We start from the raw sequence: 25,421 nt of genomic DNA, 5'->3' as shown, positions 1-25,421 counted from the left end.
TCCTACCCCACTCTGCTTCTTTCTCCCTCGGTTTGGAAAGCTCTGGCCTTCAGCAACTTCCTCTCTCTACCTCAATCTCACTCTTCTATCTGTCTCTAAATCCCACGAAAACCCTTGCCTCCTTGACCATGCCTGCATACGCCTCTGCTCAGTCCAGTGAAGCACTCCGACAGCTTATCCTACATAAAGGGAGCTACATAAATACGAGTTGTTATCTGTTGTCTACTGTTCTCCTAGATGTACATTCTGGTTTTTAATTTCAGATTGGAGTCTCCACTGTGAGACCACTTACCAGAAAGATGGATTTTGGACGTACATCACTGAAATAGCTAGCTGCTCCCCGTGGGTCTTCTGGATGTTTCTGAACAGTCTTTTTCATTTGATGTGGGTGGCCGTGTTGCTGATGTGTCAGATGTATCAGGTAAACAAGTCCTCAAAGGTTTCAAATCTCAAGTCCTCCCAAAGATTTTAAATTATAACACTGTACTTTGTTTTTGGTGTATAAGTGACTATCATGTTATAATATAATTAACAAATCTGATCTTGATCAAAGGATTATAATTACTGAATTTCCAAGTGATAACTAATGTTAATTTGAAATATTAAAATGTTGATTTTTCAAGACCTTTTATTACCACTCGAAATTCCTTAGTAATTGCAAAACAATGAAGTGCCCACCACACCACCCCCCTTTGTTGAGATGTCTCTATGATTGTTTGGTACAGATTGCTTGTCTGGGGATAACTACAAATGAAAGGATGAATGCAAGGCGATACAAGCACTTTAAAGTTACCACAACCACAATTGAAAGTCCTTTTAAGTGAGTACATTTTTGCATTAATGCTTCAGTATGATCTACAATCGATCAACAGTAACAGGCGATCTGGGTTGCTACCCTGCGTGGGGGGGTGCTATGTTAATGCACATTATTATTGTCACTGTGTGAACGATTGATTCCTTTTAATCATTTTAATGAATTGGATCCTTTCTTCTCTCCCTGCAGCCATGGTTGTATTCGGAATATCATAGACTTCTTTGAATTTAGATGCTTTGGCCTCTTTCGTCCTGTAATTGTTGACTGGACACACCAGTATACAATAGAATATGACCAGACAACAGGATCAGGCTATCAGCTTGTGTAGTGGGATCAGCATCTACAATATACATCATGTCTGCCATCCGACCGTTTAAACCGGTACCTGACACTTTCCTTCATTTTGTTCGTCGATATCAACTTGAACCAATGTGTTACTAAGAGAAGGTGGAATACTGTGGTACTTCATCTGGATCAGTTGCATTCAGAAAATAAACGAGGACAGTTGAACTGCCTGTTTTTTTTCCGTACGGTTAAATTGTACTAAAACTGAAGATAGATGGGACCTTTTTAAAACATCTGCTTTCGTGGAAATTAGTGCTTGCAATATAATTTTCATTACATTATGTTTTCCTCAGATTACTTTATAAGAGACATAGTTGTGGTGATCGATCCACTCAGTTAAGTAAATGCCTGATTCAGGTATCATGGCTACATCCAGTTCCCACTTCCTTCCAATTTACCGCAAACACTTCATCTATACTCTCCCAAACACTGCTACTTATAAGCATTCCTTATATGGTACTTTAAACGAAAAAATCTTTGTAGCTAAATACAGAAATTGATGTCGGAAGTCATGTGAAGAGAGAAAATATAATCCCTTTATTTCAGATCTTTATATTTAAAAATGTTTTTTTGATTTTTAATGATTTTAAAATGGGCAGCCTTGTAGCTCAATTGATTTCAATTGATGAGATGTTTCACTCCTGACAGGAATGACCATGAAGTTGAGTCCTCGTGCTTCCTGTCACTCTATAACTCATTCGCCCTCCTTTGCATGGGTTTGGTCAGGTCTCAGGCAGGCTGATGGAGCACAGCACTGGGATTAAGTGCTCCACTTCTTAATGGAGGGAGACGGCAAGGGGTGGGGGTCAAAAGGGTGTTAAGTGACATTGTCTTATTCCACTGGAACCGTGTTTCCCGCTGGCCAGTCATGGAGAGACATTTGTGTCAATTGTGGAAGAAGTCTGCAACGAGACCGTTCTGTCCTGCTGAACATGTGGTGAGTGGCCATTGAGGATGGAAACACTGGGATAAAATTGCATGTTTAAGATCCAAATTGAAGCACTGAATTTTGTTTTATGACCTTTTGATTTGGTCATTATTGTTTATCCACTGCTTCCTGGAAACATAATGTTTACAGACAGTGATTTTTGCTGAAATGGTTAGATAGTTCAGCCACGAAGTGGTTCGAGAAACCTGTGAGGTCGAGCATTACCTGAAAGCAGCTCCCTGAGCCAGTGTAAAGATTGCTTGCAACTGTATATAAATTATTTATCAACTAGTTTTATCAGTGTGTGATTTTTGCAAGTGTTAGTTGGAGCTGCTATATTAATTTTCATTCAACCAACAATGTGTAGGAATGTAGTCCATTGCTTTTAGAGGTGTCAATGACTCTGTTTATAGCAAATTACTCATCAAAATCACTGCATGTCTGATGCTTGGCAAAAGAGGCATTCCCCAGTACAGTAGAACATAACAGCATCACAGCAGCTTACAGCACACACTGCACTGTTATGTCAGCTTCTTCCTTTTGTAGGAAGAACAGTGAATTTGTAAATAGTGAGTGTCTTGTATTTGCAAGTAAAAAAAACATTTCTGTAGCTGTTTATTTTGTAGTGTGAGCCATGCATAGTTTGTAAGTACTGTACCAGATATCAAGACTTGCAGTATTGTAATATTAGTCAACTTGAATGTTTAATATTGGGAAAATAAAACTTTATCTTTGACACAGATTTGAGCATATTGCCAGTTTGTCCTCACACAGATTACAGCATTAGGCCCTCAGTCTTCACAAATTTAGCATTCTCGTATTTATCATAACAACGTTTCCTTGATGCTTCAAGTTTAAACATTCGTGTTTTTTTTCTTTCCTCACGTTTAATTCAAGGAACAATTCTCCCCGACCATAGTGTGCACTGAGTTTCATACTCGCAAATAATTAAATGTTATGTTAATTTAATACGTTGTTGGAGATCCTACATCCACAGATTGTGAATATTTTGTTTTTGTATTACGTTATTTATAACTGTGCCAAGAATTTTTTTTGCTACTATCCAGTCCTTTATGTACACCAACTGAAACTGTAATATGTTCAATTAAAAAACAACTTGCTGTCCTTCCAATGGTTGGATCCGTTTGTTACATTTTGTTGTTTTTCAACTAATAAACTCACTGCAGGCATTCATCACTGTTAATTTACGTGTTCAGGTGTGTGTGTCACTACACTTGCTTTCTCAAAAGTTTACAACTATAATAGATTGTGTAGAGTAGGGTGCATTCACCTACACATATACAGACACAACACTTGACAGCAAATCCTGTGAAGTGCTTTGAGATGTTTCGACAACATGCTAGGGTGCTAATGGTTATTATAGATATTAATAATAATAATTCTTGCATTTGATATGTTTCATCACGTCTTCGAGACGTCTCAAAGTGCTTCACAAAATAAACTTGAATTAATTGACAATTTTTGTGAGTGAAATGCGGCAGCCAATTGCACACAGCGGTAAATGATAATTCACTATTATTTTTCCAGTTTTCTGTGCGAAAAGCTTAGTACTACAATGGCAGTTGTTGATAAGAGTGAATCTATTGAAAGTCTTACTGTAGAGAAATAAAGAATCCTAAACTCTGTGGTTTGGGGGCAGGTACAGCTGTATACATCATGACCTGGGCAAATCGCCAGGCTGTACATCATCAGCTTTGGATATTCATGTAATTTTTTCCTTTCTACATTGTGCAGTTTCCTTGCTTGGGGAACCTTTGACAATGTTGCGTAAACAGCTGCTGAAACGTGCTCAAAAGTAGCCTGAAGGAATTGACTCACTATTGGTGACCAGCGACCAAAGCATTTGGTCACTCAGTCTCTTTTTGCTACAGTTTAGTGGTTCACCACATGGAGAATGACTGTGAAACCTTGTATTATGGCACTCTACCACAATGCTGTCATTGTGCTCGTAAATACTGTATCTAATCTTGTTCAACAATAAAAGAAGGTAATAGCAAAAATACAATAGTAAAAATGCAACTTCTTGTAACTTCTGGAACAATGTGAGTAACTTTGCACGATATTGTTTTCACAATAATGTGGTGTTAAATATTTTCATTGAATGAGTAACACTGGACTTCCAACAGCCAACAAAGCAGTCTTCAGATTCTGTTTGGTGGAGCATGTGATCTGGATGTAATGAATCTCTATGTGGAGTCCTGTAGCTCAGTGGTTAGAGCGCTCGCCTCGCAAGCGAGAGATCTGAGTTTGATTCCCGACAGGGTGAAACCTTGGGCAAGTTTCCTTACTCCACAAGTGTGATAATAATCCCTCAAGAAAGAAACAATAATAAATTGGTCACTTCAATCCACGACTGTTGAGTGCAATTGGCTGCCGGGTTTTGCCCACAAATATAATCAATTTATTTTACAGCGCCTTATGAAGCGCTTTGCGACGTCTAGAAGATGTGAAAAGAGCTATAACAAAATGCAAAGATTATTATATGCTGCTGATTAAGTAGTTGCTGGGAAGGTAAGGCTTCTTGTAAACTTGTCTTCAGTCAGTTGATTTGCTGTACTTGATTACTTCAAGTCTCTGCTTCATTGAGGCTTTCAGTATATTTTCTATATCCATCTTTATTGCTGATTATTTGCAACTGTACTTGAAGTACTATTTGTAGTATTTGTGCTTGTTTGGTAAATCCATTTGCTAATACTCGATATCCACAAACTAACAGGTTATATATAAAATAAATTGACAAATACTTTGTCGTGCATGGAAAAGGCGAGCAGTTATGCAAAGCTTTAATTGTACTCTTGCCTTGTCTGATGAAGTTTTAAATCTTTATAACACGGTTGTGACCTAGTAAAAACTCCTGCTGTCATTGAGTGTGTGTGTTTATATAATAATAATAAATGTATGTTTAGGACTTGAATTATTCTCAATGATATTGTTGAAATATCTTAAAGGGCTCAGGTGGGGAATGAAGGAAGAAATTGTCTTTCATTTGTTTCACCTTGTGAAAAGTATCTTCTACCATCCTAGATACAGTTAGAGAAGAGGAGAGTTAGTGTTTCATGATCAAGGGCATTGTGTTGGCAGAATGCTTGGTGAACTGCTTTGTTAGTAGGGATTCCCTTACTTGTCTCTTCAAATAAGATAATTAGAATTATATTTGAAACAGCTCTCGCCTTGGCTCAAGAATTGTTTTCAACGTGTCAAATGTACAAGCCTGGATTCACCCAGTTTCAATAAAACAAAAGGAGAAATCTTCTGCACAAGCACTTCCTTTAAAATTGAAAACTTAAAAAAAAAAATTAAAAGCATTTTTAGATGGTTACACCGAGTGAGGAAGCCTAAATGTGCAAATCTTTTGCTGAGTGTATGGAACATTCAATCACCCAAAGAAAATAATTCAAAATATTGCCAAGCGATTTAAAATAAAATGATCTGTCGCCATCATGTGGGAAAGAAAGGTAGTACCTTCAATGAGCGATGTTCCAGGTTTTGCAGTGAAGTGCGGAAGAAAAGCAATAATGAATAAGCATTACCCTTCTTCCAGTGCCCCCAACATTGCTGGGCTTTCAGCCATCCTGCCCCGGCTCTCAAAATGTCCCTCTTACCGTGCTTTCGGTCATCTTTCCCATTGCCAGGCCGCTCGAGCAGCCGAGGTGCACACCTCGCACTTTGAGCTCTTCGAGACATCCTCCCGATGTGACAGGCGTTATATAAATGTAAATTGTATTGGATTGCTTCATTCCAGATTTAAATTGCACTTTGTTAGATAGATGCTTTCATGGACCTCATTTGATCTCCTGTGCCACACATTCCTTGAATGATGTGAAATTGTTCCCATTGCTATTCATGAACTGGTCAACCCACCATCACTGTCTCAGCTTTTTCTTCATTATCTTCAGGGCAAAGCCACCATTCAGCACCTCCTACCTGACAGCTCCCTTAATTCTTATTTCATTGAAACTGCAAAAAAAATCAGATTTCTTGAATTGATCCCAAAGCTGATTTATTGGGGGCATTGGACCCAGTCAACTTTGGGAATTAATATTAGTTTTAACCCTTTCACTCATTCTCAGGGGAACACCGCAAAGTTAACAATTAAAATCCAAATTCAAACCCTTTAACCTTACATCTGAAACCATGTAATCCACTTTGCTATTACGAGCACCAACATTGGAACAGGATCCTTGATTCTGCAAAATCAATTTTTGTGCTTAACTAAGGATTAATTCCAATGCAAAGCTTCCACCTACAGTATAGTAGAACTGATAGATAATGGTCTTTTGTCCATTATAAATGGTTGAGGACTGCCTTCCAGATTACTATAATAATAATCATCATTACATTTAATATTACTAACTAAAAATGGAGTTTGGAGTGGAATCGTAAAGTTTAGGGATAGTTTGTCCTCTCACACAATGTCGATGCACAAAACTTTTATTGTACTTTCATTAGGTACCTGGAATATACATGTTTTAAAGAGGAAACTGAATAGATGTCTTCTTGGATAAAGTATTAATCATCTGCCTGTTTTGGTGAATCTTCAGCATCTCACAACACTAAAAATAAATGTGTTTCTCATGGTTTCCTATCCACCAATCCTCCAGATAAATTGATCATTCACTTCACAGCTGTTTAGACCTTGCTAAGTGCAAATTGGCTGCCTGCAAAAAGACACACTTGACAGAAATAACATTTAATAATAATCCTTGCATTTGATATAGCGCTTTTCACGTCTTCTAGATGTTTCAAAGCACTTCACAGAATATACTGTAAAGTGAACTGACTGTATATTTTGCGGTCAAAACCCAGCAGCCAATTGCCCACAGCAGTGTCCCACAAGAAAAAAAATAATTTGGGCACTTAACCCTAACCCTAAGTCATGGGTTAAGTGCCCAAATTATTTTTTTTCTTGAGGGATTATTATCAGGCGTGTGGAGTAAAGAAACTTGCCCAAGGTTTCTCCCTGCTGGGAATTGAACTCGGGTGTCTCGCTTGTGAGGCAAGTGCTCCAACCACTGAGCTACAGGACTCCATTTATAGGTTAACCTGATGGCTTTGATGGGTCCAACTTTATGAAATGTGAAGATTACTTTTCATTAGACTATCATCTGGGACACCCATCCTCTGGACAGGATTAGCCTTTTAAATTGGATTAACAATGAACCTTTTACAGCAAGTAATTAGCTGAGGGAGATGGTAATGAATTGAGTTCGATCATCAACCAGTCAAAGAAATTTGTTCTCGTACTTTTTATTGAACTATTTCAGAGAATTAATTTAAGCAGAAATCAAATGTGTATTTCCACATAACAAAAAAAATCTGAATCTATATGCAAGTAGCTTTACAGTACTACAAATCACCCAGCTATTGCTTCTACAAGTAGAAAAGATCCCTGTTTAAACCTGATTGCTAAAGCATGTGACAGCCCCAGAAAGCAACATTCTGAGGGTAAAAAGCTAACTTCAGCAAACAAGCAGCAGCAAATTAAAAAAAATCCAGCATTTCAAATACAAGATTAGCACCATAGTTGTAACAGTTACAACATACAAGGTATGTAAACAAGCTGCAAAATGTTAAGTATCATATTGATGGTTTGGGATTTTGTTTTTCAAAAATGGACCGAAGCCACAAAATGGATCCCCCTCTTCCCAAAGATATCTTTCAGAAATAGCTGCAAGTTGCAGATTAAAGACAAATCGGCTTGGTTTTGTTTGACCAACCATAACCACAAGAGATAGGAGATTGTGGGGGAGAAATTCTGCCTGGGTCTAGATTTACTCTATTTTGCACTTTGGGTGTCCAGAATTTGACGAATCCTTAAATAGTCTTAATTTTAATGTTGATTTACTGGAAGTTTCTTTTGCGAACAGAAAACCAACTTGAAGGTTAAGACTGAAAATTCAATACCGTGCCAAATTCTGGACACCGAAAATGCTACATGAAGAATAAATTTAGACCCAGATGGAATTTCTTCTCTCGCTACTGTTCCTGGTTTCACTGTCTGGCTCACCTTGAATGGAGTTGTGCAATGTACACAAAGCTTGCAGCTCATGCTGAGTGTGATTGCAGTGTCACAGGAGAGCAAGTGGGTCTTTGACTGGTGTCCACACTCCCATATCCTGGTACATTAACTCCAGCTGTAGTGTTACCGCTGCTGCCTGAGGCTTCAACATACACTGGGGACTGACCCTGAGACTTTGCTGGTCTGTACAATTCCATGTTGCAACCAGGTTTATTTATCCACCATGACATCAGACTAGAATATATTAAGAGTAATCGAATTGTAATATTATTGGGGAAATTATTTAAACAATATCCAAATTGTTGAGGTTATTATTCAATAATATTAAATAAAAAACCTTTGGGGTGCATGACCCATTTTGTGCCTCACATTTCAAAGCTGTCCAAAATACAGAATAGTGAGTTACAGATTAAATTAATTACTCGTTATAGATAAGTATTCCTTTGAACAGTTGAACACTGGTGATATTTCCTCCATAAATAAGTGCAGATATCAGTTATTAATCAAGTAGATTTTTTTTGGAAAAACAGAATCATCAGAAATTCCACCTCCTGTAGGATTCATTCCCTCATTCAGTTTAACAGCTATTCCCCTAAATACTAATTTTTTTTTTTTTAAGAAGTTCTTCTATTTCAGCACCCAGTGGGTTCACCTCTCCCCCATTCATAGATTTACAATGTGACTTACGATCTAATGCTACTGTGAAAATCCACCTAGAATTGGTACATTCATACATTCAATCTGCGACTCGAGAAAGAACAGCAGTGTCATCTGAGAATTTGACTCTACGTAAATACACCAGCAACCACCAAATGTGATTCCATTGACTGTTGTATTCAGCAACATTAATCAGTTCAGCATTTTGCTTTCTGAAGTTGAGTAAAGAATGTCGCAGGTGGACTTATTCAAACACCATGTTTTTAAGCCAAACCAATTTTTCTTGGCTTTAAAGATGCACATTACACCACCAATAAGCCACTGTCCACAGAACAAGGTAACCAGCAACATTTTTTAAAAAAATGTAAGACCCATGGCATCTCTTCATTTAGCACAAGAGCAAACATTACTGTGTAATGTTCAATGGCAGCTCAGAGAGGCATCTGGATTCATTCTATTCCTCTGCCATTTCAGAGCATCAAGAATTTGGTAAGTTCTTAAAAACATCAATATTGAAACCGGATTTCTGGGTTATTTTAAGGAATACAGAAAAATCATTTCAAAGTTTAGACTAAATCGAGATCCGGGTGGAATATTTCACTGGGGCTAATTTGTGATATTTGCAAATTGATTTGTGGATAACAAAGCTGCAAGTCACATCTCAAATCACTCCCCTGGAAGCTGCACACAGTCTCTGCACAGTCTGAAACTCAGAATACTGTGTTTACAGGTAATCTCACAATAAAGGTGGAGGTTAGCCGACATGAATTGAACCCCTATCTGGATTCTGCAAAGCATTTTTATGGGTCACTCCTACATAGTTTACCACAGAATGAATGCCAAGATCAATCTTTTTGCCCTAACCACTCCAATAGCTGGCCATCTTAGGTCTGGTGAGAGCTGCAGATTAACATGCAGATATATCACAGTATTTTGTAATTATTCAAGATTATTCACATTATTAACATCCAATTTCTGTTGTGCCAGTTCCTTGGGGGGTCTTCTTCTGCTGTTGGTATATAAGTACACGTGGGATCTGAAAAGTACCCACCTTTTGCCACATATGGTTTGGATTGTAAGGCTCGTGGAAATGGAAACAACATGCAGTAAAGCATTCTCCCCTTCCAACAACAAACGGCCTGGTATGAGGGCATTCAGCTCACCAATTCCCTTGACCTTTACAAGGTCGACAATAGCCTTTCTGTTGAAAGTCACCAAAGGATGTCCTTTTTTGGCTCCATAAAACATTTCCTAGTTTGAAATTTCAAGCATATTTCAAATTTGATCATACTAATATATTAACATGTAACACAATATAAAACCTCTCCCGTATATAGACGAAAAAGGAAAGGATTAAAAAAAATACTCAGTGCTTTGTTGTTCATCCACCTCATCAGAACGATCGATTACTTTCAAATGGTTTGGTGTGCAATGAATTTGTAAACAACCACGGATACACAATACAGTCAAAGTAATCTGCAGCAATTGACACCATTGATAGGTTAGACAATTCCCAAATACACTCAATATTTACTAAGAATAACATTCGTCTATAAGATACTGTGTAGAATGCATTATTTTGAAACACTATTCTCAATTTCTAGTCGTCGCTGGGCTGAGGACATAACCTTCACTTGCACACCCTCCGGTTTTTTCACTTGCATTGTGGCTACAGGTGTGTGGAAGAAAGTCTCCAGCAGTGTTGGCTGTTCACCCTTGGGAGTCAACGGAACAGACGACTGCAAAATATTAAAGGCAAGCACAGCTTTAGTTAGAATGAGTTTCCATTCTTCTGCTTTGCCCACACACCCTTCATTCCCGTCCATCCCCAGATTCCCTCCTTGAAGGGTTGTCTGAATAGCCCCAGATGGAAATCTGGATAGTCAGGCTTCCTTATTAATAAACTGCTTAACATACAGCTTGCATCTGATTACACTTCACACAATTAGTTATTTGTTATGAGTTAATAACATAAGAATTGTTGATTGGATAAACAACTTTATCATATCACTGAAATGTCTCAAAGTGCTTCACAAGATTTACTGCAGTGCAGTGACTATGTATTTTTAATAGGATCATGTTTAATGAATTTAGTGTTTGAACTGATCAAAGGATATTTTACATTCTGCTGCTCACATGATGAATTGGAATCAAAGCTCATCAGTCAGTCTCTGACTGTTTTGGACCGATTTCTTTCTATCAGAAGGAAATTCCGCATTAGTGAATTTCAATTCTTGCCTTCCCTAATTTAATCTTGATCAGGCCCTTAAAAATGTGGGAATCCTCAGCTCTTGGGTCTCTCTTTATAACCTACGAACTATTAGCTCTGAAGCTCAGGTTTTTACAAAACCACTGGTATTTAATCTTGTTTTCTCCCTGCTTTCTTTCCAGCCTTGGTGGTGTGTCCTCCTGCACTGTGGCTTCCGATCGTTACCACAGCCATATCTTTCTGGAGCGATCGAAGATTCCATAACAAGAACGAATTACGTTTGTACAACGCCTTTCACGTCAAGATTCATACCTGTTGCTGCACTTTGAGTACAGCGACCGGTTGCAAAGCTGCAGCGTCTCCTTTGCTTTCCCGAGATCGTTCGGTCAGCACGGGGCTCGAGTAACTCTGCCGGTCTCGTGAAGAGGAGCAAGCGGTGGAGGGCGTCGGTGGAGCCTTCAAGACTGTTCCCATTAAAAGCTGTGTGGGCGGCAGCAGGCTGAGGTTCTGAAGGTTGAAATGCATTAGACCGGGGCTCTGAAGGCCACCAGCGGCAGAGGTTATGTTGGGAACGGATGTTTGGCAAAGCACAGGCACCATCACATATGGGATGTTCAACGAGGTCATCTGATCTGGAGACAGAGTCACTGCCCTTAGGTTTTGATCAGCAGAAACTAACAGACGACTCATTTCATTCAAGCCTGCGGCGACAAATAATACAGTTCAAGTTCCGCCAGCAGTTTCTAAGCACTTAATTCGCTCACACCAACCCATCCATTTCCATCGAACACATTTCAAACGACATTTACAATAAACCAACGAAATCTGTGACAACAAAAAGTTGTCAGGGAATAAATCAGGGGCCGAAGCAAAGTGCTTGTGATATAAAGGAGCCCGCAAGGACCAGAAGGGAAATGCACCACAGGTCAGTGACGAGGGTAAAGACACTGGACTTGCTTTAGAAACCACTTGATGCCAAGCAAGAGTTTGAGCACCTACAATTGGCCTCAGGTTGCTACTCACTCAGTATCGAGTGTCTCTGGCTGAGATGCACCTGTGAGAACAGGTGGGGACAGCATTGGGCTGGATAGTGCTGCTCTCTGCTGTTGAATAACCTGCCAACATCTATTGTCTGGGTTCACGGAGGCAGAATGACCACTTGGACGAGATCCTAGTAAGTGACGTATAACTGTGCCACAGTCCCTCAGTAGCAATCAGTGACTTCAACAACTATATTCATGTAATAAAGCACCTTTCACACCTCGAGGACGTGTCAAAGTGCTTCACATAAGTTGAGGCAAGAGTTGGGGCCTTGTATTAGAGCGGTGGGGGTGGGCAAAGAAATCAGCCTCTCAAAATCCAATGCCCCCATCTGAAGTGTCAGGAGAAGAGAACACTGATGCGTGAGAGAAAAAGCACACCATATTATTTTTCTCCAATAGCAACGCCCAGTTAATCGAAGGCCCTTTGGAGGCTGTTCTGTATTCAGTCACAGCCAAAAGAGCAGCAGCAACAGCAAACTTAATTGTTTAAGATTTCGGCAGAGAACACCAAGGTCAACTTGCGGTAATGAGAAATTATAAAAGGAAATCCGACGTCATTAAAAAAGTCAGCGCAATTCATTTTAATTCTTTCAATAAATATTTTAATTGCTTCTCATACCCATAGATTAATATATCACTTCAGCAGTCTCTGCACGCCACACTGTGGCTAGTTGCTACATTTGGTTTGTGTTAAGTTACCCTGCAATCTGACATTGGGGACTAATTTGCAATATTGATAAACAGGATCGATGTGTTAATTCTGGTGGCTATTTTAAGCACTCTGCATGAAGGGCACTGTATGAACGCAAGCTGTTGTTTTATTCATCGGCTTTATAAAAAATATTTAAAAAAATATAAAAAAACAGCCGATTTTGGGGAGAATTGGAATCTTTGTGAATCTCACTAAGTAAATGTCTCCTGATATTCATAAATTAGAAGCCGCAACAAGAACTTCAAATCCCTCTGTGACTATTATACATTAGATATTGGGATCTAACAAAGCAGATTTGCAAAGCAGATTCATTGTGTTAATTTTGACTTCCGATTTGCGAGTATCTTAAGCAGTTTGCAGCAAAAACACAAAATATTTAATTGTGAATTCTGAAAGCCAGGCACACGGTCCCCATTGACTTTCTTCTGTGCATTTAAATTTAGATTCCTAGCTATACAAGGAGTAAGCAGCAGTTTTTGTTCTTGGCACTCAAATAATTCAATATTTAAATATTTCCAATGCAGTATTCTACCAGGACTATTCTCAGGAGACATTAAACGTGCAGTGTCATTTTTCCATAAAAAAGATTTATGAAAGTAATAGGAGGGGAAGTTGCCGGTATTTTTCGCAGCAAAATACCCGCCAAAAATAATAATTTGTTTACTCAATCCACGACCCTCTGTGCGCAATTGGCTGCCGCGTTTCGCCCACAAAATATACAGTCAATTCACTTTACAGTGTATTCTGTGAAGCACTTTGAGACGTCTCGAAGACGTGATAAGGCGCTATATCAAATGCAAGGATTATTATTACTGTTATTATTCCTCAAATTAAAAAAAAATCCTTTTCATTTTCCCAGCAACACAGTAACAACACGAAAGGGGAGAAAAAAAAACTGAGGAATTTGTAGGTTTCCCTTTTATAACACTGAAGTCAGAAATGTAGACACTATTTTCACTCACCTGAAGCTGATGACAGATTGAGGTACTGAGTGAAGGGCAGGGTTTCATCATTTTTTCCTTGAGCTGATTCACTGTGTTCAGAAACAGCAGACCGAGGGGGGCAGTCTCGAGGCACTCTGCGTCCAGATCTTATTGGATACTTCAGAGAAAGACAAGACAGGAAATCATTAACACCAATTGTAGAATCATCACATTTACTGGGAGACAGAGTCAAGATGTTTGCTGTGGGTCAGATTTTTAGACAGCCAGAGAAAGACAAATGGACAAACTGCATTGTCGCAATAAAAACGTGGACAGAATATTAAAATGTGCATTGGGGTTGGAAGAGAGGGGAGAGGGGTTGGGGGGGAGGAGAGAGAATCAGCTTAACATCAATGCTATAATCAGGAGACAATTGCCATTCGCTTGGGTTCACCTGTAGATAGCCTAAGGCAGACAAGAAATAATGGAGGGTGAGAGAGGAAAAGAAGCGAGAACCAGATCAATTCTTTGGGAAGATCAATACACACACAGATAATATACTTCATGATCATAAGGATCCCAATACCCAGAGGGAGAATCGGTATGCAGGAATGAGAAAAGTATGCAGGAATCAGCTCGTGTCCCATAGGTTTACATACATATAACTCAGTTTGATGTAAAGACCCATCAGGCTGAACAGCGGATCACAGGTTTATGTCAATTTAAAAAAAACACAAGGACTTCAAAGAGATGGGAGTGGCTGAAAATGGAGCAAATCTCTTTGTCCTGTTTGAGGCAGCCAGGCTAATAATGGTGGGTGATTTAGGTGTGAATTTGTAACTGGGTAATAAAGAGATAAGGAAGCAAAAGGTCATCACAAAGTGAACAAAGTCAAAATGAGGAGTAATGAAACCGGACTGAAGATCAAACACTGTCTCGTGGGTCAGAACATCAGCTGTGACAATATCACCCTCAATTATAATAATAATCCTTGCATTTGATATAGTGCCTTATCACGTCATCGAGACATCTCGAAGCACTTCACAGAATATACTGAAAAGTGAATTGACTGCTTATTTTGTGGGCGAAAAGCTGTTATGCTTAGTACAGTTTTAGGCTACGGCCCGGAAACAGTTCTCTTCTGTAGAATATGTGTGAATAACATTCCATTTATTTAACTGTTTTAGAAGAATTCACCTAAATAGAGACTTCTGAGTTTTTAAGCTACTGTTAGAGAGACAGACGCATGTTTGAATCTTGTCCTACCGGTCTACGATAAAGTACCCCAGGGTTGGTGCATGGAGCCAAATTACATACATTTGGCCAGTGTAGTAACTAGACAGCTTTCTGCGAGGAATAAATCCCCAGATCTCTCTTTCTTACAGTTAGACGAACACCTGCGTCCTCTATCCAAGCTGTATTATACCAAGTTTCTCGGTATACGCAGCAAGTCTTGGCCATGTTTCAAACTATTTTCCCCAAACTTACCTCTTGATTATCTTCTCGCACTGCCTGCACTGCTGGGCTCACAGCTTCAGATTTGTTGTCAGCCTCTTCTACGAAGCACAGGGTCCCTGCCAACTGCTGCCCTGCGTTCCCCTCTCCACACTGGTATGTGGTGGCGGAATTCAACTCTGTATCTGGATTAAGGGCTTGAGAAGAAGGAAGTGCATTGGTCTCTGAGCTGTTTTTTGAACACTGAATCTCGATGCGATTACCCTGAGAGCCATTCTGCTGAGTGGAATGTCCCTGAAAAATAAACCAATATTCTTTATACAACACATGAAAATGTCTCGGTTTTCAGAACACATCAGTATTCTCTTTGATATTAGTCAATTTAAAAGAAACATAAGTATATAAAATTGCAGTTAAGCGATCCTCTCACAAGCACCTGGCAAAACTCACTGCCTTACACCAGCAATAACAGGCAGCGGTGCACTCAGTTTGTCCTCAGATATCTCTGCCCTTCTCAAGGCAAGTAAGTGCCTTTATGGCAAGCAAGCCGACAGCAGCAACCCATTTTGACTTTTCCAGCCACTTCATCACTCCTTTTGCCAGTTGAGGAAGATGGAGAGAAAAGCTGTTGTTAGTCTTGAAACTGGCCACGAGGGGCTGAGGCCAATGCCTTCTGACTCGTTCGACTTGCCCAGCGACGCCAAGGACGACATGGCTGAGCCTGGATGCTACTCATGTAGACTCTAGTCAGAAACCCAGGAACCGGTCTGTCCCTCCGTTGCCTCCTTCAAGATCCGTCTCAAGACCCTCCTCTTCGAATCGTGCCATTTGCCCCCCCTTCCTCTCCCCACCCCCCCGCCCTCCATCCTCTCCGATCCCGACCCCCAGCTCGGGTCCAAAACACTGACTGTCCAGTGCCTTTAAAAAGCAGCTTGATGCTGCGATGGGGAGGTGGGGAAGGAGAGAGGGGTTATCTTCTGAAAAGATGAGATCAGAAGGGCCAAAGGGACTATTCTTATGCTCTTATCCTATCCATTGATGGTACTGTATTATAATCTCCACAATAGTTGAAATACACACCTTGATCAACGTTGAGACAGGCACCTCGGAATATCTCTCTCCAGAGCTCTGGGTAAAACAAATCATTTTTGCTTGTTTAGCCGCTGGCTCACTTTCCTCAGAACACACAAGAATCTTTCTGCAGAATTCAGCTGCACTACGCTTTCGTGATGGGTCACTGCACACAGGACTCGCTTCCTCAGGCCTTGTTGGCAAGGCTTCACCCTTCAATGAGGCTTCAATCCCACCAGAGCCAGCTGTACTAGTTCTTGCAGTTGGGTCTCCATTTTCATACAGCATAAAAACAGGAGCTGATGACAAGTTCTGGACAAATAAAAAAGGTTGATTCTCGAGGAAGCAGAAATGGGCTTTATTTGCCGTACTCGCGACAGACTGGGGCACAACTGTTAACTGTCCATTGGTGCCATCGGGAAGGCAAACAGGCAAGGTTACTTCAGGCTGGAAAAGAGGCTTCATCAAGGAGTCAGCAGCGACCTTGGAGCTGGTCATGAAAATGGGGTGAGAAAGCGAGGGTGCAGAGCTTACACTCTGTGTCTGACAAGTGTTAACTTCTGGGCGAGGCTTTGAGTTTCTGTAAGAATGAAAAAAAAAATCTCCTTCAGCAAGAATTTAATGTAAAGCCACGAACTTCAATATTTTTACAACGGGTTTATCCGTAAGAATTTTTGTTTTACGAATGTCACAGCGAATCAGATCTCATGTTCACACCGCACAGAAAACGATGGTCCCAAAAAGATTACAATCCAATTGAAATCACAGCTTCGCGAGTAAAAATGGATTTTAATTGGTGTAGATGTCAGAAAGGGGGTGCAGGCTTTAACCTAAGGTTACACCTACTTGTCTTCTTCAAACTGCAGTCTGCAAACAGCAGCAAGTTGTGCCATTTTATTGTAGTTAGCCTCAGATCGAATTGTTCTCACTGGAGGTCAAGAAACAGGATGATTAATGACACACACTTAATTACAAGAAACGAACATTTCAACTTTATTCTCAATTTTCCCAATTTGTGAATCTATAACGCGTTTCAACCTTCCTGGTAACGAGATTGAATTTAGATTTCAACACTGTAGCTGAAATTGATTTTTTTTTAAAAAAAATCAAAAAACAATACATCTGCGTCTGTGCAATTTATTGGATTTGTGAAATTGGTGTCCATGGATTATAGGATTTCAAAAAGCAAAAATCTTTCGTGAATAGTTCTACAGTGAAAGACAAGTTGGTATTATTCACCATTCGGTGTAATACAAACTGAATACAAATCATTCGTGGCCGTGCGTGAAACTTTAATGAAAATGTACTGATAAAAAGAAAATCACTTCGGATGAACTTCTACCCAAGATTATATTTTTACTTGAATCCATGAGGTCAAAACAGGGATAGGACGATGCAGGATTTTACTCAATAAGTTCTACTAACTTAATATATGAACTTACCTTGTCTGACATTAACAGGACTGCATGGAGCAGATTGTGTTGCGATCTTTTCAGTCTGAACAGCACGTAGAGTCGGGAATGAAGCATGACGTGCAAGTTTCTCTTTAGTATGAACGAGAGGCAATGCTGTATCCTCAGAATTCCTGGACAATGCAGCAGGCGTAGTGACTATTTTCTGAATACCTTCGTAAAAGAGTTTTGAAGGTATTACGGTTTGATACGATCTGGTGAAAAATACATTCCAACAACTGCTACCAAATAAACTGGCTGAGATTCAAATAATAATAATAATAATAATCCTTGCATTTGATATAGCGCTTTTCACGTCGGGAGGACGTCCCAAAGCGCTTCACAGAACACACTGTAGAGTGAATTGACTGTATATTTGTGGGCGAACGCGGCAGCCAATTGCGCACAGCAATGTCCCACAAACAGTCGTAGATTGAAAATGACCAATTTATTATTGTTTTTGGTTTTGGAGGGATTATTATTAGGCTCTGTGTGGAGTAAGGAAACTTGCCCAAGGTTTCGCCCTCTGCCTGGAATTGAACTCAGGTCTCGCTTGCAAAGCGAGTGCTCTCACCACTGAGCTACAGGACTCCACAAATGATCTGAATTGATTTTTCTCATCTTGAAACAACAAATTCCGTCTGTTTCTCAAAGATTACATTTTCTCCTTTTGGGAAGAATTCCTAGTATGTTAAATTTTTTTGTAAAAGGCTTACTTTTACAAAAGAAGAAGAATAAAACAGTGGATGTGCTGCATACAATTGCTGTAATTTCTCAGTACCAAGACTGCGCCAAATTAAGAGAGATAATAAAATTAGAAAGGAAGGTAGAGGAAAAAAAATCTTTACACACACAGACAATGTTGGAATGTGAAATTCTCCATCACAAATTATCGTTGAAGCAGAATCCATAAATTCTTCTTTTAAAAGGGGATTTGATCGCTGGCTTAAGAGTAGGATCTTTAAAGGGTTTATGGGGAGTGAGCAGGAGCAATGGATTAGATAGACATGCAGCAGGCTGGTTCATTTGGTAGCCAATGTAATGGTTATACATTGTTATTGACTCGTGTGAGGAAAATCACTTTATGCAAACTTTATGGATCAAATGGCCTGTTTCTGTGCAGTAACAATGTACAATTACTACTTTCTGAGGCGGACAGCAGGCCTGGTTTTATCATTAATCATTAGAGAAATTGGCTGTAAAATCGTTATCCTTCACAATATTAATTTATATGGTGCCTTTCACATCAAGGGCATTTCAAAGCGCTTCACACAACTGACTCTTAGCACAAAAGCACAACTGAAAAGATTGATCTCAAGGCAGGATTTGAAAGCTGAGGGGGAAAGCCTTTGTGGTGGAATTCTAAAGAGCAGTGTCGGGTTTATTGCGATAGGTTAAAATTTCAGCAGCCACCCCCCCACCCTATCACATTTTCACATGTAACTACCTCAACTAGCAAACATTACAGTACAAAACGTGTGATAAACCTACCCTCTGACTTATGGGCGTGAATGGGTCCAAGCCATTTAAAGGCAGGTTTTCGGCCCCTCTCTTCGGTTACGTGAACTTTCTTGATGAGTCCCAAGCTGGTCAATACATTGGCAATATCGTACAGTCTGCGGATTTTAGCTGAAGAAAACAAAAATTGGTAAAGCATTAAAATATGGATTGCAAGGCAAAATATCACCAAGGTTCTTTGCAATCAAATGGTGACTATTTTATAAACAGGATTCAGGGAGAAATTCCGGTCCTGTCCAGTCTTTGTCTTTCTTTTATAAATTGTTCAGGAAAGCGTAAGGAAATTTAGTCCGTGTTTAAAGTATATGTCGCCTGAGAGTACTTCTTATTAACAGAATGCTCAAGGTGGGAACATACCTATTCCTGAGGCTCAATATCCCTTCTATTGATTAAAAACAAAAGCAAAAGTAGTGGAGTATTAGTCTACAGCAAACACCACTTACTTTTAAATTTGCTTTGATCTGCAGAATCATGCTGACTTTCTTCAATCAAAATTTTAGCAGCAATATCGAGAGCCACAATATTAGTCTTGGACACGAGGAAAAGCATCACAAACTTTTCACTCATAATGCGCAACGATTTGTCCTTCCTGCTGTTCAGAGACACTAAAAAATGAGATCACAATGAGAAAGGGTCCACAAAACACCAACGGCATCAACAACAACTTGCATTATATAGCGCCCCCTCACACAGGTTAGCGTCCCAGAGAGCTTGACAGTGGCGGAGCATGACACCAAATCGGGGGAGGTGACAGGAGGCAATATCGAAGAGGAAGGTCGTCAGGCACGACCTGAAGATGGGGAAGGATGGGGCGGGGGAGGGGAGGGAAGGTGGAGGGATTGAGGGAGAGTGTTCTAGAGTTTAACTCTGCTCAGCAGCCATCTTACAACAACAACAAGATTACATTTGTATAGCGTCGGGAGGACGTCCCAAGGCGTTGGACAGTGTACAGCATTTCAGACCCGAGCTGGGGTCAGTGGGGGGAGAAGGGGAGGGGGGGGGGGTTCGAAGAGGAGGGTCTTGAGGCATGACGAAGGAGGCGAGGCAGAGTGATTGGGGGATGGAATTCCAGAGGTTGGGGGCAGAGTGGCTGAAGGCTCTCCCGCCAATGGTGGGGCGGGTGGGTCGGGGGATGTGGAGCAGGCCAGAGCCGGCTGAGCGGAGGGAGCGGACGGGTTGGTAGGGGGTTAGGAGGTCACAGAGGTAGGGTGGGGCGAGGCCATGGAGGGCTTTGTAGGCGAAGACCAGGATCTTGAACTGGATCCTCTGAAGGATAGGGAGCCAGTGGAGTTGGGCGAGAATGGGGGAGATGGTGTCACGGAGTTTGGTGCGAGAGAGCACACGGGCTGCAGAGTTCTGGATTACGTGGACACAAGCATGAGATGGGCCACCCAGCTTCAACTCTACTCAACAGCGCTTCAGAAACAATGTCTAGAAAACACACGAGGCTGAATATCCATCAAGGCAGGGATGCGTTTCCACCACATCATCCAATATTTTAAATTAAAACCGAAACGAAGGAAGCCGGTTTGCAATTTCAGATCTTTTCATTAAGACAAGTGAACGTCAAGACAAATTTCGCTGATGTACTTTGCGACAAGCCTTCAAACTAAATGAAAACAATGAAGATAAACGGAAACCAAAAGTGAAAGCTTCAGGATTGATTATCAAATGAAATCAGTTTGATAGTAGTTTTCCCACTTGTTGTGAAATCTGTCCTACCTGATCTGCAATCATTCTCTGCATACTTCATCCTGCCACTGAATTCCTGGGAGCCAGCATGTGCTTTATGAACACCGTTTCTCTTTGGCTCTTCACAGTCAAATTCAACATCGAGTTCCTTGTGTCGAATGCAGACCATCTGCTCTGCGTACCTGTGCTGCTCTCCCCTCCTTTTCAAGGCAGCGAGAGTGTGTGAGAGATTGTGAAGCCCGTGCCAGGAGTACTGGTTCTTGGCCATACGACTGACGAGATGAAGAGATTCCAGGACATTTACTATGTCATAAATACGCCTGCGTTCTACTCCTGTCAAAAAAGGGAAAAGTCAGGTCTGTGTTAAACAACAACAGCTTCTACACCGGGGCTTTGAGCTCACGATCAAGACGGATAGTCCAGTTGAGTAACGAATTGTCAGAGATGCGACTTAAACTGAGTTGCTTTAAAGATCCCGTGATACTATTCAACAACAAATTACATTTTTATAGCGCTTTTCACATCGGAAAGACGTCCCAGAGCGCTGGACAATCAGGGGTTTTGGACCCTTTTCTATTCAGAAAGGGAAAGCAATTCATTTTTCCTGGTGTTCTGGCCAACAATCCCCCGGATAAAATTGCTCATTCACTTCATGGCAGTTTGTGAACCTGCTGTGCGTAAATTGACAGTGGCGATTGCCGAGAACACAATTTAAATTCTCATGAGGAAAAAGGCTGCCAATTTGGAATAAATTCATTAAAAAAAAATCTGTATTAAATATACAACTCATCACATCAAGATATCTCAAGCGCTAAACAAAATTCATCAAGAAACCCATTATTGTGTCGCTCGGTTTCTTTTTACTCACTAAGTTCTGTTGCCACTTCATCCAAAGAAATTTCGGTTTTCTCAGTGGAAGTGGGATAATCAGGATAGCGTGCAAGGAATTTCTGACATAAAAGCCCCAGACTTTTCTGTTTCCTGCTCGGGCGTTGTGGCTCAAATTCATCTGCTGTCCCATCACCCACCACACCGAACTTAAAAGAAACATGTAAAGAGATCACAGTTTTAAGATTTTTACTTCTCCAAAATACTTTTTTAAAAAATTTTCAATACTATCAGCCTCTTGCATTCATAAGATACAAGATTTAGCAGAAATGTTTTTAAGATTGCAAAGGTTCCAGATAATGTAGACTATGATAAGCTGTTTTATCTTGTACTGAGCAGTAGAACCAGAGGATACAGCCTGCGATCATTTCCTGAACTCCTGTACATTGGCATGTAACGAATGGAAGAGAGAATAAAAATAAGCCTTTTTTTAATAAAAAGTGACTTAAGCATTATCAGGACTGAGGCCAAAATTCTCCACATCTCTGTTTTCCAACAGCAATCAGACAGCTGACTGTCTTAGTCTGAATATGGCAAGTGGAGTGCACTGTATGGGCGGAGAGGGGGGTTGTTTAAGATTTACATGATGAAAGGAGAATGAACCGAACCACCAACAAACTTGAAAACAAAACGCACGATTTTCACACCTGAATAACATCGCTGATGCTTTCTACCCTCTCGTTTTCAATTTGTCGAAATAGTTCTTTTTTCTTTTCTCGGTCCCGAATATCAGGGCTGGCGGCGCTGATCAGCATCTTCAGGTTTGCCGTGGGCGTCCAGGGATCAGACTGGGACTTGTCCATGTGCTTATTAGGGGTCATCTGAATATGATCTGGAGTACAGGCTTTCCTCTTCGAAACAGCAGTCGGTGTCAATTCAGCTTTCACTGGTGTCCTTGGCAATGTCCTGCTTGGCTCCATGAACATGTTTTCCTAACAAAACCAAATGTGCATTCAGCGAATTAACCCTCCTCCAAAAAGACAAACACGGGGCTTAGAGAAGGAAGTCAATCAACTCAATTTAATTTGCGATGAATCTCAGATGAAGTATTAATGAGGTTGACAATTTTAGGCACAACACAATATTGAAATACTACCATTAATACTTCTCAAATTGGTTACCCCTTTATCCCTGTCGCAGATAAATTTCGTGAGTCACTTCACGGCCGTTTGTGGGACATTTCTAGGTGTAAATTAGCTGCTACATTCACCACAAAACGCACACAGTGACTCAATTTTACAGTCTATCCTGTGAAGCACTTTGAGACATTCTCCAGACAGGAAAGGCACTATATCAAATTATTAAGTTCAGTAAATCCTGTGACGTGCTTTGATAACATGCTGTACACAAATGCAAAGATTATTATCACATTGTCTTTTCGAGCGCGAGACATTTTTCTGGTTCTCTCTTGTCAATTTCTACCCAATCTTCATTTGATCCTTTGACCTTCGGAGGTTCCTGATCAACCCCTGATTATCGAAGTTTGTGGAACAAATTAGGGAGAGGTTGTGACAATTGTTTTCCGGTATTTAATTACTGTATTTATTACAGTGTGTTTTTTCTCAATGAACAGCTTCTGCAGTCCCAGGGGAACAAGTACATTTTCTTCCGACGCCTGATTAAATATGAAGTGAATGGGCCTGGCTTACAATTCATGTTGTAGATAGCTCACTGACATGTTGTCGTAAAATATTTATATAGCAATTTTAAAATTGCTTGTCATTCATCATGACAACCCTTAAAACGAGGCATCACAACAATGTACAATACAATTTACATTTATAGAGCGCTTTTCACGTCCGGAAGATGTCTCAAAGAGCTTGACACTGTTGGGTGGGCACCCGAGCTGAGGATGGGAGCCGAGATGATCGAAAGCACAATCAACAACAACTTTGCCACCTTCACACGGGTAGAATCTCGGCGCGCTTAATCGATCAAAGAGATGCGGGCCTTGAGCATGAGGACACTCGGAGCGAGTCGGTGGGGCTCTGGGAAAGGCTTCCAGAGAGCAAAGGCAGAATGGTGAAAGCTTGCGTCCCCCTTCTCCCGCCCCCCCCCCCCCCCCCACTGATAGTGAGTAGTGAGGGGCACAGGGCAAGTGGCAGGAGGCAGGTGAACGAGGTGAAGGGAGTGGATGACACCAGGATAACGTCATTGTGCGATACATGTAAAAGGTACTTTTTTGCAGCACATCACCAGTTAATACAGGTATAAACTGCTATACTATCAATGATGACATGACGCATCTAACAGTTACAAAGTGACGAGCTCATCTACCTCTTGCAAAACAACTGAAATAATGGTAAATGACACAATAACGACTTAATCGCTTCAATTTAAAACATCCCATTTGATTCTTGGCCAAACTGTGCAACCCGGTTTCTGTTAGTTTAACATAACACATTAAAACAAAAACCTGTTATACAATAAAATATACATTATACCGGTTGCAAATTTTAAGTAAAGGCACTTTTTTTTTTTTAAAAAGGTTTCATTGCTTTGCTACTCTTTCTTTACAAATCCGGTGGTGCGGCACCCGAACGCGTAGAGAGAATTTCTCCTTTCCGACTTGCGACAGCGGAAATCGATCGAACTGTTAAAAAGTTACCTTCTGTGCAATTTTGCTTTCATCCTTCAGGACGTCTGGAGGGAAATCGGATCTGTTTTTCCGTGCGCTCAAGTCTTTTAGTTTCAAGCACTCCATCTTCGCCGCCTAAGGAATGAAAGGGATTAAAGTGAGAGCTGGCCACGCTCATCGTAATTTGCAACTCATGCTATGAAACATTAAGTGGAGTCCTGTTGCTCAGCGGTTAGAGCACTCGCTTTGCAAGTGAGAGACCTGAGTTCAATTCCAGGCAGAGGGCGAAACCTCGGGCAAGTTTCCTTACTCCACACACCTGATAATATTCCCTCCAAAACCAAAAAACAATAATAAATTGGTCATTTTCAATCTACGACTGTTTGTGGGACATTGCTGTGCGCAATTGGCTGCCGCGTTCGCCCACAAATATACAGTCAATTCACTTGACAGTATGTTCTGTGAAGCGCTTTGGGACGTCCTCCCGACGTGAAAAGCGCTATATCAAATGCAAGGATTATTATTATTATTAAGTGGGTTGTCCACTGCATTCCTTTATTGTTTAACATCCTATTGTAGAATATTATAACCGGTGTCAAATGATGGGAAGCAGGAACGTATTTCAACAAAGTATTTGTGTCGCCTGCCGGGTCCTCGCTCGGTTTGGGTTACCTTCTGCGCCGCAACCGCAGGCGATCTCAAACGAACGACTCGCACGAACGAAGGCGCCTCGCAGATGAAGCAGCACGAGACCACCGGCCGACCCCCCCCGGACAGCGCCGACCGAGGGCGATCCTCGTGGAAGCCTTTATCGCGTCCGCCACGCTGACAATCTGCCAGAAAATCAATAAAAAAGCAAAATAAAACACATGAAACTATTAAAGAAAGAAAAGTTGCCCCACAATCACAATCACACACACACACAAAAAAAAGAAACGATTTGGGGGAAACGAGTGGGGAGGGTTTTTGTTTCCCCCTCCACTCTCCCCTCGAAAAACGGGGGACAAGAGTTTTAAAAGGGGTTTTAAAAGGGGGATCTGAGAGGAGTGACCAAATTAAAACACATATAGCAAGTGTTTGGCGCGCGATTGCTCGCG

General features: G+C 40.7%; 3 protein-coding genes across 4 annotated transcripts in view; 1 reads left to right on the top strand and 2 right to left on the bottom strand.

The window, feature by feature from the left end:
* Positions 1-3,213, top strand: part of zdhhc17 (zinc finger DHHC-type palmitoyltransferase 17) — a 36,974-nt gene extending 33,761 nt beyond the window's left edge. For both annotated transcript variants that reach the window (XM_042335585.1, XM_042335584.1), the window contains exons 15-17: positions 264-421; positions 726-820; positions 1,004-3,213. In XM_042335585.1, the coding sequence (XP_042191519.1) occupies positions 264-421; positions 726-820; positions 1,004-1,142 (392 nt within the window). In that variant the 3' untranslated portion in view covers positions 1,143-3,213. The remainder of the gene's footprint in view (positions 1-263; positions 422-725; positions 821-1,003) is intronic.
* A 4,140-nt stretch (positions 3,214-7,353) lies between these two features.
* Positions 7,354-11,671, bottom strand: LOC121849155 (transcription factor E2F7-like). Its single transcript, XM_042334794.1, has 2 exons — positions 11,306-11,671; positions 7,354-10,523 (listed from the first exon to the last, which is right to left on the bottom strand). The coding sequence occupies exons 1-2, from the start codon at positions 11,618-11,620 to the stop codon at positions 10,359-10,361; spliced, it is 480 nt and encodes a 159-aa protein (XP_042190728.1). The 5' UTR covers positions 11,621-11,671; the 3' UTR covers positions 7,354-10,358.
* Positions 11,672-12,012: 341 nt separating this feature from the next.
* Positions 12,013-25,141, bottom strand: e2f7 (E2F transcription factor 7). The gene is made up of 13 exons (XM_042335051.1): positions 24,997-25,141; positions 24,355-24,459; positions 22,394-22,678; positions 21,727-21,895; positions 20,889-21,191; positions 19,610-19,771; positions 19,140-19,277; positions 17,640-17,822; positions 17,044-17,125; positions 16,207-16,777; positions 15,160-15,420; positions 13,711-13,849; positions 12,013-12,164 (listed from the first exon to the last, which is right to left on the bottom strand). The coding sequence occupies exons 2-13, from the start codon at positions 24,448-24,450 to the stop codon at positions 12,013-12,015; spliced, it is 2,541 nt and encodes an 846-aa protein (XP_042190985.1). The 5' UTR covers positions 24,451-24,459; positions 24,997-25,141.
* Between the last annotated feature and the right edge of the window lie 280 nt (positions 25,142-25,421).

This window comes from Callorhinchus milii, unplaced genomic scaffold (genome assembly GCF_018977255.1).
Source record: "Callorhinchus milii isolate IMCB2004 unplaced genomic scaffold, IMCB_Cmil_1.0 Scaffold5, whole genome shotgun sequence".
Taxonomy (NCBI): Eukaryota; Metazoa; Chordata; class Chondrichthyes; order Chimaeriformes; family Callorhinchidae; genus Callorhinchus; species Callorhinchus milii.
The sequence above is the reverse complement of the archived record's forward strand: the minus strand, read 5'-3'. Positions and strand labels throughout refer to the sequence as shown.

Coding starts and splice junctions, on each gene's coding strand:
- LOC121849155 (XM_042334794.1), bottom strand. CDS start 11,620: ATGACCTCGTTGAACATCCCATATGTGATGGTGCCTGTGCTTTGCCAA. Junction 10,524..11,305: donor TACTCAAAGTGCAGCAACAG/GTATGAATCTTG, acceptor AATATTTTGCAG/TCGTCTGTTCCGTTGACTCC.
- e2f7 (XM_042335051.1), bottom strand. CDS start 24,450: ATGGAGTGCTTGAAACTAAAAGACTTGAGCGCACGGAAAAACAGATCC. Junction 19,772..20,888: donor AGAGAATGATTGCAGATCAG/GTAGGACAGATT, acceptor CTCATTTTTTAG/TGTCTCTGAACAGCAGGAAG. Junction 17,126..17,639: donor TCCTGTTAATGTCAGACAAG/GTAAGTTCATAT, acceptor CTTGACCTCCAG/TGAGAACAATTCGATCTGAG.